We start from the raw sequence: 13,083 nt of genomic DNA, 5'->3' as shown, positions 1-13,083 counted from the left end.
ACACTAGTGGAAATCTGTCTGTGGGAATACACAGTGGCCACTTGCAAAAATAATCTGTTTTCCTTATGTAGTAAATAGAATGGTGGAATTAAATACTTTTCATGCAAATTTTCAAGATTTCATGGCATCAGCCTATTATTTACAGTGTTTGTTTCAACATTCCCAATAGAGGAAATGTCTTCATATTTTTTTTCCTCTACATGCAAATCTTGCAGGAATAGATGTGCGTATTTTAGAACTACTTGCAGGGAATATTCATTGGTGTGCCTTAGTGTTTAATTTATGTCATACGGAAACTTACTCAATTCTTTAGGTGATAAAGTGGCAGAAGTTAATGATGGTTGGAAGTGGTAGTACAACACATACTTGTATTACATCCTCCTTCGTTTCAACTGGTGAGACCAAACCTTTTTGGCTGATGAGATTTCAAGCAAGAAATATTAGATTTAGTACACACAGTGTTTTAAATGTTGGCAGCAATGTAAAACAAATGACATTTTGGTTCTACACTAATGTATTACTAGTACTATCTTGCCTTTGAACGACTATCATTGCTTCTTCATAAGGTGGGTTCAGAAGAGTATTTCCCACAGCCTTTTAGAGCTTGCGGTCACTCTGCAGTTGTGTGGCTGCTTCTTCTTTAGCAAGTGGCTTTGCCACAGCAGAACTGCATTTGTTGCACAGATCTCTCACTTCTAGGAGACTTTCTTCCACAGCTTTTGCGAACATGTCTGAGGAGGTTTCTTTACAGTCTTTAAAGCTTGAGATGCAGAATAATATATGCTCTGGCTGAGGGTTATAACATGCCCCATAACCATTGGGCACCACAGGCCCATAGCAGCAGAACATTTCCATAGTAGTTGGGACCTGGTTGCAGGGAAAAGGTAAGGAGTGGTCTCTGATTAATCAGGGCAACTGAAATCATCTGGTTAGCAATGAGGACAAAGATAAACAAATGCTATAGGTCCTACAAATGTGGTGAGTTCCCCCTGTGGAATATCCCATCCTTCAGAAGTCCACACTAGAAACTGACACTTGGAAGGTAAAGGCCGATCTCACTATAGAATTTGGTTGCTCTGTTTGTTTGCCACAGTTTGAAATTTGGTATCATTTAAAGTTAATATAGTGGGTTTCTTTGCTCACTTTATACAGATCTGTAACAGCTATAAGCTTTTCTACTGATAAGGAATTTTTAAGGCTGTATGAAATTCTGATATACAAAATCATGATACATAAAACTTCTCTGAGGTTTTTAATTTCTTAAGGTTATCTTATGGTTATGTTATACTTATACTATACAGTGAAGACTGTAATAATAGAAATTAATATTGTCCATTTTTAATGATCATTTATAGTTTTGGTGCGGTATAAAAACATGCTTTAATGCATCTTGGTATTATGGTTCTATTACATCTCAGTTTAATCATGGTATAATTCAGGAGTGAAACACTTTCTCCTGCAGAAAATGAAAGATGTGTCAGGAATCTCTATGTTTCAGTCTTGGTGTACATGGGCCTTCACAAATAACATTTGGCTTTTTAATGGTGTAGAACAAGCCATTAGTCCTGCTAATAGAGCCATAGAATTGTCAGATAAATTTGCTGTGCAACAGCCCAAGGCCATAAAGCTATTCAGAAGCACTCTTTGCTCATGGATAGTTTCTTGGAGAATTTATGTAATAGTATGTTGGTTATATTCACTCACGTCTGAAAGCCTACAAACATTATGGCAAGATCAAATTACTTATTAAGGCTTTATGCTGTAGCAAGATATTATAAGTCTCTTTTGTTGAATAGTCCTAATCTGTGCAGTTGGGTTAGTGTTTCAGTAAATTAATTCCTACGTAGATTTCTTCTTTCATTAGGACTTCTACTACTATGTGCAATGAAATATTTAATTCTTAGCATTTAATTCTTAGGCTGTATGCTGTAAGGATGTTTCATTATTCAGAACATTAAATATATAAACGTTGACTCTTAGAGTCAACGTATCTTAGTATAGATGCAAATGACTGTAAATCCACACGTCTAAAATGCCTGTAAATCCAAGATGCACACCTCTGTGTGTTGCAGTCTTACACTGAATAACTGAAGGCTCACAAAGCTTTCAAACACAGCTACTTTTAACAATAAAGTTTTCTCATGGCTGTTGGCTTATGTTTCTCAGAGTGGCAGCCTGTCTGGTGTGTGGCTGTACTGTTCATGGAGCACTGAATTCTGGATAGAGCTGTCACCTCTGGGGAAGGGAGAGAAGAAAGGGAACGGGAACAGTAGTTTGGAAGGTGAGGAAACAGTGACCCCTCATGCAAACTTTACTGAGTTTGTGTGCATTTTCAGGATCTCTGGGAAGGGCTTTGGGATGTCACAAAGGAAGCGATAACTTTAGTCAATATTTACTGGCCAGATTGCGTGGAATTAACCAAAACTGGCTTAAAAATCTTCTTGATGGTTCCTGGTGGCACTAGGTTTGTTGGTTGGTTGGGTTTTACTTTGTGCTCACTGTGAACTACATGGTCTGTCAGAACACAAATAAATTAACCTTCACTTAGCAAGACCAGTGAACAGGAGAAACTCACCTGGCTGGTTGAGAGGATGAATCGATTGCTTGTCAAATACGTCTCATCTGTAAATATCTCTGGCAGCTCCTTCAAGTGCTCCCGTGCCACCTCTCTGAGCCCCAGCAGATGATTGTCTATTGCCATTCCAGTAATAGCCTGTGTACAACACGATCAAACACCAGCATTTAACTGAGAGTGGAGATATTTTCTTGGTTGTTACTGCCTTGTTTTCTGGTCAGAGTGAATGAATGTGGTTTGAGTGATGTAATGCCTGTGATGTTCAGATGTATGTACTGAGGTATGTACTTTGCTGGTGATCAGTATCTATAAATACTGAAGATGTTAACAATTAAGAAGGAGATGGTCTTGAGTTGTATTATGTGCTGATGTCATCTGGTGTCCTGGGCTTTCATCATCAGTCAGAGTTGAATATCATGGGCTGGGCTTCCAAAGCTGTTGAGGGGAGCGTATGGGACACCAGATGTGTTTTGAATTTCCTGTGCATTGCTTGGATTATATTTCAAGATAAGCTCTAAAACACTTCCAAATTAGAAAAAAAAATGACTCTTTTATTGCTTTGCTGCCTGCATTTCACTCTGGCAGGTAAAGCCAGGTGTCATTCCATAGAACTTGGAACTAAAGATCTGGTAGATGTATGGAACACATTTATCAGGATTCTATGTGCCATCCGATGCTTGCCCATGTGTCTGCTCACCATCATCCCCAGCACCAAACCAGACATGCATGGCCCCAAGCCCTACTCCAGAATGTCCCAGATTTCATCTCCTGCTTCATGGCTACGGGTGAGGTGGCTGGCAGCATGTGCAGTGGCTGAACGTTAGCAGCAAGGGAACACTGGTAGCCAGTTAGCCAGCTCCTAAGGACTACTGTAGCCCAGTCTTTCTGCCATGAGCCTGCTGTGCTTGGGTCTCTCTGCTCTATCCACCCACCTAATGCTGTAGACTTGAGGAATTTTTGAGCTTAAGATCTTTCCCTGCCAGTAAATGTCACTGAAGATGGCTAATGGGATCAAAATTCAATAGTGGGAGATGGGCAGGCATGATAGTTACAGAGTTTTCTTTCTTTAGGAAACCAGATCAGAATTTGTTCCAATTGGTCAGGAATCACCTGAGATTAGAACACGCATTTAAAGTCATTGAGTCTGGGTTTATTCTATGCTGGTGAGAGCATGGATTATGAGGATTGAGCCTGGTAACAGGCTGAAGTCATGTAGGAAGGGAATGTTGAACAAGGGATGTTGTGCTACACTGAGAGCAGAACTGGTATCTTTGTGGCACAGGCCCCTCGTAACAAAGGGAAATAAGCAACCTGAGAGAAGGCAGGATTAGAAAAAGAGCATAGGCTTGGTTTTCCTCTTAAGGAGAGGATCAAAAAAGAAAAGAAATGAGCAAGTTTGCTTCTTCCCTTAAGAGGAGAATCATTCTAACCACTAATAAGTGCTTGTTGCAGGGGGCTGGAATTGCATTATCTTGTTTGGCTTATTAGAGGGGTAGGCACCCACTGGTAAATGGGCTATTTGTTCATCAGCCCATATGAAGCAAGGACGCTTGCAAAAAAGCCCTGGACATCAGGGCAGTGTTTATGTTGTTTTTCCCATAGAAGAAAACTGACTTGATAATCAAAGGAAATATTTTGCCATCACACAAGATTTATAAGGCTGTTAGCAATGACATTTTTGCAACATAGATCACTGTCATGTCTGAAGAGAGCCCGAGACAGGCTAACAAAATAAACTGTGAGTCAACGCTTAGGAAAAAAGGGTGCTAAATTGAATTTGAGAGCTCCACATTTAAGATAGCAATGCTACTAGTAAGCCCTAACGAGGGGAAATAAAATCATTACATTGCTTTTTGTTTTACAAAGTAGATTCTTTTTGTTTTCCTTTGGATCTATTACATTTCAGTCTTTTACACACGATTTAGTCAGACCATGGAAGTCTTGTCTATAGTTTCAAGGCACAACAATTGCATTATACTGTTTTGAGAAAAAAGGGGGAGCTTGGTGAATAGAAATACCTGGAGGGCTTTTTAAATTTAAAGATAAATTAATTTTCCAGTGGCTATTCTAATACCCTGCCCATGGGCTGCACTGGAGGCTGGGTTTTATAACAGTTTCTGGAACTGAAATAACCTGGAGAGGGGATTAGATGGATTTTTTTCACTTGGAAAAGGATTTTGTGCAGAAAATTCATTGGTTGTGCCCTAGTAGACGTATGACTATGTTGTGTCATATATATGTTGTGTCATATGTATATATGTACACATACACACATATATATGTGTCATTGTACATATGTTGTGTCAGATACTTGGGGTAAGATAGTTGCCCTGAAGTCAGACTTGCCTCTGCTTTATGGATGATGTGGAGTCTCAGTTCCTAAGAGGTGGGTTCCCAGCACAAGGCTTGAAACACAAAACTGGTTTGTTTTCTCCCCTGCCCTCCCTGCTTCTTTTGTTTCACAGGCTCAGGAATAAATGGTGTCTGAAAGCAACACTTCACCTCCCCATGCTCTGAGTACCCCTTTGAAACCACCTCTGGAAGTCAATGACTTCTTGAATATTATGAATATTCAAACAGTAATCAGCAATGTGGGTTTGTTTAGGCAATGGTCTGAGGGAAAACCGTAGGTAGCAAACTCGCTTAACATAACTGGTTATTAACATTTACTAATTTCATAAGTGGTTTGGCGAAGGCGTTTGTGGAGGAAATCTGTGCTTTGTCTTGGCACAGTGGGATGCTGAGCATCACCAAAGCTGAATGGTCTCATTTTTAATCAAGAGAAAGTGGGTTGTGTTTGATACTAAGCTGATTTCTTCACTGGAGGTCATCTCTCCCTTTTATTAGACACTACATTCAGGTCCTTAAAAGAGAACTCACTATAATCATTCCCACATTGTTAATGACCTCTGTTAGAAATATCACTTTGGAATATCAGAATACACTTTCCACAATACTAGTCCATCTGAGGATCAGGTCCCAGATAGGGACTTCTCTCCTCTAGGGAAGAAAAACATTAGAAAATTAATAAATAGTTTTAGGGTGAAAAACCCCCAAAAGTTCCTGATGTGTTACAGGTCTCTTGAGCTTATCTGTAACATTATAGCTTATGGGGCTAAATACCTTTAATTTTTGGGGATCTGGATTTTGCTGTTGGAGTTTTATTTCTCATGCATGTTACACAGCAGTTAAGTGGGCTGCTTTTAAGCCTTGCTTGCTTCTTATCCAAAGAGTATACTTGCCTTACCCCATTAGAATACCCTGTGGCTAATTTTCTTGGTTATCTTCATGCCTAACATTTCATGTTGATCACAGAGCACAGAACAAAGTCTCATTTCACCTGGGTACTGTACTCCCTTGCAAACCTTTCCATAGTTATAAAGAAGTTCCTTTAGTTTGTAGAGCACCAGGCTTTGTGTCTGGGATTCCTAACTGTGACACAGATACAAATCATGAATGTGTCACAGATGCCTATTTCCCATGTACCCAAGAGTGATGGTCTTGCCACTGATGTCTAATGCAGAACTTCGTTATCTTGCTTTCCAGGAAGTACTTTTTAAGGTGAGGTTAGGTGAATATGGCTATTTGAATGCTATTCAGGTCATGAGTAATGTTCCTAAGTGTGACACAGCAGGTACTTCCCTATATAGAGATGTCCACATTTTCTCTTGCTTAAATAGTTAATGACTGTATCTTTGTACTTGAGAAAAACTAGGCAGTCCTCATTCAGACAGAGCAGTGTTTTACTTACCAGAATAGTGTAATTAGTCTGAGCTGCAATTGCATCCTTAAATCTCTGCATCTTCTCAGAATCCTGTTGGGGGAATGAGAATATACCTTATTATTGAATGAACTCTCAATGAAATAGCATCTTATGTCAGTTTATGAGCCACACACCAGCAGGTGCTCTCAAATGTCCCTTGCTCCTGGCTCAGGTGTAAGTACTCTATAAAAAAGCCATAGGGATTCAATATCCTGATCAGCAACAGTGCCTGGTTGTGCAGGGGTTGAACAGATTTGATGGTGGTGATCTGAAGTCAGGGAAGGACCTGCAGTTCCTCTTGTGTATTTCTTCCATGGATTTTTGGGGTGTAGGTTATTACTAATTGAATCACTCTGAAGTAGGGACAACTATAGCCGAGTGTAATTCAGTGTTTTCAAAACACCCAGGCAGTCTATCTCCTCCAGAATGGTTTATCTAGACAATGACAGCCATATTAATGAAAACCATTACTGATATTTTACTAGCCAGTCAAAAATTACTCCCCTGTGTGAAAGGGCATCTAGAATCTTCCAAGGCTGCTCTACCCTCCACAGATGCCTCCCATTTCAGATAACAAGCCAGTAAATTTTGACTCCTGTCAAATGGCAGCCTTTTATATTAAGGGAACGATCCTAAGAAGTGCTGCCCTGCAGTACATCAAGTCCGACACTGCAACTTTGGATGACCCTGAAACAGGCAGAAATGACTGGGCCTCCAGATAAACAGGGAACCTTCAGCTCCTATGGACGATGAATGGTCTTTTGAACAAAGAACTCATTTTAAAAGCAATTCAAGGCCACCACCAGGGGCCTTCAAAGTACAGAGTCTGATATTTTTTCATAGGGATAGAGCTAGGCCTTAGTTGCCTTATACAGATTGAATTACCAAATGCAGTCTTTAAATCTGATTAATTTACAGCTATTGAAGCAATCTCTACTCTCTGCAGTGTCAGTTGCTGCTTCCTTTACAGCAAGTGTCAAATACATGAGTTATTTCTCCTGCTAGAGAATCAGTCCGATTTGATCAGTCTTTGACTGTTCTAGTTATTGTTTGAAGATCATTTTTATTAGCATCAGATAGAAATTTGTTTTTAATTTGATTTGGATTAATGGCTACTAACAAACAGTATTTTGGGAGTTCAAGGCTACTGAAACCAAGTGATGTATCTGTTTATGCAAAAAACAGATTTAACCACTTCATATCCAGACACAATAGGTAGGCCTAAAGAATAAGACTTGGAATAGGGTTGTGTTAAGTGAATTTCATTTCTAATGATTCTGTGATAATAATATATATGGTTTGAGCTGAATGACAAAGACATTCACATCAAAACAAAGGTTTCTAAAAGTTTGTTAGAAGGAATGATCACAGATCAGTTTAAATGTCTTTTGCATCTCTCAGTGGGCAACAAGCTAGGAAAGGTGACAGTGGATTGGTTTGCATTATGTTTGCAGGTTTTTTAGAGCAGAGGGAATGAAACCATTATTCTCCCTATTCAGTACTGCCAAGTATTTCAATGTAAAGATTTTGGGGCTGAGACTGAGCTCACTCTAGACATACATGGAATTCTTCTGCTTGCTTGTGTGAAGCTGTGCAGTTTAGAATGCTGTGAAGCATTGGCATAACCTCAAATTTGCATGGTAAAACAGAGAAGCTTTGGTAGTGCTGCAGAAGTCTGAAAGTATTGGACTAAGGAAAATGGGAAGAGGTTGTTAGAGGGAACAAGGATCTGCCAAAACAACACATTAGAAGCAGTCTGGCTCCTCCTAGAAGTACAGTCAGCCTGCAGCAATGTGCATTGGGGTTGTGGGTATGCTGAGCACCCAAGTGTGCAAAGATGACAACAGCTTCTAAGGAAGTTTGATTACAAATCATGTTGTCAGACAGGACACTGATGGCAACAGTTTCTTCTCTGCTGTATGGTAGTCACTATTATGTGTAATAGTATGGTCATAATCTGCCTTGAATTACCCACTCAGCGTGTGGAATTATCACTTCATGTTTCCTGTGAGTCATCATTTTAACATGGAACTTACTTGAGTCTTGTTTAATCATGAGCTAAACTCTGGGCATAGTAACCTTAAGGAGACTGAAAAAGCAGTGAAGGAACAGAGCACTTCTCTGGGCAAATTCTCCTCACCCTCTGGGACATTAGAGCTTGATTTACAGTATTTCATTAATTTGCACTTAATCCACTCATTGCCCAGCAATACTTTGAGCAGTGCTATGCCACATTGTAAAGAACAGCCATGTGGGCTGTTGCCTCTGGAGTGGGCTTACTGTGCAATATAATCCACATTGCGGCAGTGTTTTGCATCTAAAGAGCCACCTGGAAATTCCCTGTACAGCAGCGAAGTGCAGTGGGTGGAAGCAGCACGTAGAGAGATGCTGGAGGAGGCTCTCTGGGGATGGCAGGCGGGACAGTGCACAAAGCTGTTTGTGCAGCTATAGTCTCAGCTGTACCTCTTGCTTCCCCATCTACTAAATACAGTTCTCATGCTTCTGGCAAACAGATGGTGGTGCCTCAAAGAAAAGCAGCTTGGTTTTTCTTATTGTAGGATGATGTCTGGAGAGTTTTTCATTAGCTTGGTGGCTTTTTCTCATCGTGAAGGGTCAGCCCCCTTGAGGATCCTATAAAACTATTTGGTAAAAACACGCCTTTAAACCCAAAAATATCAGCCAGAAAGATCAGACAGAACATGTACAACTAATCCAGAAATCAAAGCACGTGATTTATATCACTTCACACATTGCAATCTGCAGCAGAGCAATCTACTGCAGGGGACCTGCCAGGCAATTCCCCTGGTGTGGCAGTATAATGATCCTGAATTGATCATGCTCAGCCTAGGCCTCTCCAGGGAGCTGAATTTGGATCTGATGATGGATCATTCAGAAGACAGTACTAAATATGAAATCAGATATTTGTTTCTTTTTCTTATAATGTCATGTTTGGCACCTCTGAGTCTTTTGGATGCTTAAATAAAAACAAGGAAATATATATATTTAGCTTAGTGGCTGGTCTGCACAAAACCTCAAATCGTGTCAGACTTGCTGCCCTGCCCTTTGCCTTTATGTTCCCAGTTAACAGTTGCAAAGTGGGAGAATGGGGATCATGAATGCATTGTTTTCTTAGTGTTTCGCCAAAGGAGGCAGAGGGAGCCAGACCAACATACCGACAGAGCCGTCTTCTCATCAGTCATTGCTTTTACAAAAGCAAATGCTTCTGAGGTAGCAGACCTAATATTGTCGACTCTGCCCTCGTCAAATCTGCGTATGGAAGCACTTTCATAGGTGGGGACAAGTCTCCTGTGGCATCTGAGAGAATGAAGTAAGAAAAACAAAGAGTAATGGTTTTCAAGGAGTCATAAAGCCTACAAGAAATACAGCCTGAGCACGTTTTATTGTACCAAGCCGCAGTTTTGTTCTTTGCATAGTATTCATCTTAATGTTGATAGAATTCTATAAGAAACTTAAAAAAGATGGATGCTCACTCCTTTCTAATACAAGGAGCTGCATACAGCTGTATGCATTCTAGTTATGCATTGCCAGTAAAAAATGACCTGCTGTGTGAAAACAAGGCTAGTAAAGCTAAAATTTATTGAAAGATCTCAAGGAATGTTTTATTTGTACTGCATCATAAAATAATAGTGTAATTAATCATTTACTTATGGGCTTGAAATATGTTTTATTTAAAACTAGGAAAAAATGTACTCAGTGTGTGAATGAAAAATAGAAAACTAAAAGGGTGTTATTTGAGACTGTGAGCTGGAATGAAAACCTGCATAGCAAATAGAACAGAGAGTGAAGACTATTGTTTAATTTGGGTCCAGATATGTAGTTACTATTCCTCACTTTGGAACATCTACTGTGTCTTCCAGTTGAAGCAAAGGTCTCATAACCTAGGTTTTTACCCTAAGGCTTTTGTTGCATACACGGGATTTGTATCCTGGCTGGGGTCAGATGAAAACCTTGGACCAGGTCATTGCTGGGGTTTGGTTAATGGAATACACCAAACAGATGTCTAACAGATGTCAGTGGAACATGCAAAATGTGTTAGACATTTCTGATTTTGAATAGGTAAAGACCAATTCAGGATTTACTTTGACTTGATAAAGAATTATTCATGTAATAGCCTGTTCTGCAGGAAACCATGCAACTGATCTTCAGCCTGGAGCGTTAGCTGTTCTGACTACATAGAAAGGAGCATTTAACTTTGATAATACCTTGGAAATTAGAGGACGTTACAAAATGTTGGTATGCCTGTGAAGAAAGAAGCATTAGTTACCATCCTGTGTAGGAACTCTGACCTATGCTGCTGTAGGATTTTCCCTGTGAATGGTTTTTGCCCTGCGGTGCAAGGGATGTATATGAGGTGAGCTATGGGTTACTGTCACACTTCCTCCCAAGCTATGTGGGAGAAAGTGGTAAAAGTGTGTTTCTGCTCCAAGGACTTGGACTCCCTGGCTACTTCTCCTGCTGTGGGTAGCAGGGTTGGCAGCTACTCCCTGCCACATCCTCTCACTCTCTTCTCTATGCTGTCTGGGAATGGCATGTGCAGGACGCAGGGATGGGAAGGTAGAGCAAGGAGAGGGAAAGGAGTGAAAGAAAGGAGTGTTCTGTTTCAGAGCAATTCCTTTCTTGCCTGACCTACAGTCCACAAGCAAGGTCACTTATTGCCATGCAGGAAGCAATTGTTTGGGTGCTGAGGAAAAAGACAACCCACAAACTGTGAATCTCCTCTTGTGTTGCCTTGTTCCTAAGAGTTGTATTAACCTTACCTGTAAAATGCCAGCTGAAGGGCTACTTGAATGTAGGCATCTGGGCTAATCTTCTGCTTCTTAATAAATTCCTTTCCATAGTTTTCAAACTTGTAGGCAATGAAGTCAAGGTTATTCACTATCCTGCAAAACAAGCAGAGGCAGTTACTGTGGGAGCTGCAAGAATGTGTTGTTCTGTTTCCATTTGCAAGTAAAACCCAGGGATCATTTCCTGCCTGTGCCCACTTGGAGATGGTTCTAGGTCTGCAGACAGCCCCTGTCTTTGGTAACTTGCTCCTGATTGGTAACTTTTACTCATACAGGCTCTAGCCTGGGCTTGTTATTTGCAGCCTTAACATGAACTGTGGCACTTGGGTCACATTCTGTTCATTTGAGTATGTGAGTAAAACACCTTTTTTGTTTAAAACCTGTTGTTTCTGCTCCTGAAGCTTAAGCGAGGGCCTCCTTTGTTCTCAACAAGTTTATGAGCTTTACTAGTGTGGGAAATGGGTGTACTTAAAACCTGATGAAGGCTGTAAGCTCCTTGTGAGTTGCAATGTAGAGGACTGCTACCTTTATTCAAAAGCAAAAAGGAGTTACTCTGCATCCTGAAAGTCTTCATACTCTTCTAAGCACTTTGAGGTCTCATCTAATGCGGTCACACTGAACATACTTACAGCCGACCATGCAGACAATGTGTTAATTCTCTGCAGGGAGAGCACAGGCCTCAGTGTTGAGATGAAATAATTTGAGGGGAAGGAAAATAACCTTATTGCCATCCACCCCTCCCAAATACCATGCAAATATTTTGCAGTCTGCAAACACAGTCAAAAGAACTAACCTTTGTAGCAGTAACATGGATGCAAACAAATTATACTCCTGAATTCAAACTGTGTATTCAAACCTCTTGTTTTCTGCTGTCCCATATACATATCCCCATTGCCCTGGCTTTGGCTTTAGTCAGGTGAAACCCATAGAATGCATCCTCAAAGCCAGAGGGACTGCACTGTTTGCATCCTGTGCAAACAGGGCTCAAGTGTTTTTACAGTGGGCTTTCACTTTCATAATATTTAAATGGACAGAAAACAATGTAAAGCAATTCCTGACTACAGTGAAGTAGCTCCAGCCATTTAGGTTGCCATACTGCAAAGAGGTGCTAGGTATGTCCAGCTCGGGAAGATGGGGAGGAGTGGGAGGGCAGGGAGAGCTCTCTAGGAGGAAACCCATGCCAGCACACCAATATGCTGGGCAATTCCCAGACTGCAATCATTGCTGACAAAAATGAGGCATCTGTTCTACCTTTGGAGCTTTTCTGCTGCTGATGCCAAATGTGTCTGAATTTCAGGGGAGCATTTCCATCTCAGTCTCCGTGGAGCAGGAAGCTCCGTCACTGAATCAGCTCGGACCAGTTTCTTGGAACTTTCTTTCCTGTTAAAATGTGAGAGAAAAGTCATTAAGGTCACAGCAATAATAATGTCTTTGTAAAACACTGTTTTTTTTTGCAGGCAAATGACTGGTTTCCAGCAGTTGTATGGGTCTTAATGGCCCTGTACATCAAGGGGAATTTGCCATTGGCAGAGGCTTCCCAGAGTGGGTACAATAGCTGTACTGAATGGGGACTCACATGTGCTTGAGCAAGTGTTCAGTGCACTGCACCAGTACGATGCCATCGAAAGGGGAATGTTCACACACGGTACCGCAGACGCCATCTCTTCCTACCACAAACTAAGCAAGGAAAAGAACAAGTGCAAGATATATAGGGAATAAATCATGTTCTGGGTAAGTTATCCATGATGGCAACCAGAAAAATATATGTTGTTCTCCTGTGGTTTTCTTATTGCTTCTTATTGCTTATCAAGAACTTCCTTGACTTACAGATCAATGGGTGACTTACAGACTTACTGCAGGAGACTTTCTTGTCCTGTGAATGGTGCTGCATTGGATACCTTTCATGCTGCTATTTCAGACTGAGACCTGTGAGAGTGCAA

General features: G+C 40.7%; 1 protein-coding gene across 1 annotated transcript in view; it reads right to left on the bottom strand.

Moving 5' to 3' along the window:
- Positions 1-597: 597 nt before the first annotated feature.
- CHAT (choline O-acetyltransferase) overlaps positions 598-13,083 on the bottom strand; it is a 31,560-nt gene continuing 19,074 nt past the window's right edge. The window contains exons 9-15 of the mRNA XM_005153632.3: positions 12,720-12,820; positions 12,395-12,523; positions 11,117-11,239; positions 9,512-9,653; positions 6,327-6,389; positions 2,576-2,713; positions 598-867 (exon numbers count right to left, since the gene is read on the bottom strand). Coding sequence (XP_005153689.2) covers positions 598-867; positions 2,576-2,713; positions 6,327-6,389; positions 9,512-9,653; positions 11,117-11,239; positions 12,395-12,523; positions 12,720-12,820 — 966 coding nt within the window. The remainder of the gene's footprint in view (positions 868-2,575; positions 2,714-6,326; positions 6,390-9,511; positions 9,654-11,116; positions 11,240-12,394; positions 12,524-12,719; positions 12,821-13,083) is intronic.

This window comes from Melopsittacus undulatus, chromosome 4, assembly GCF_012275295.1.
Source record: "Melopsittacus undulatus isolate bMelUnd1 chromosome 4, bMelUnd1.mat.Z, whole genome shotgun sequence".
Lineage (NCBI taxonomy): Eukaryota > Metazoa > Chordata > Aves > Psittaciformes > Psittaculidae > Melopsittacus > Melopsittacus undulatus.
The sequence above is the reverse complement of the archived record's forward strand: the minus strand, read 5'-3'. Positions and strand labels throughout refer to the sequence as shown.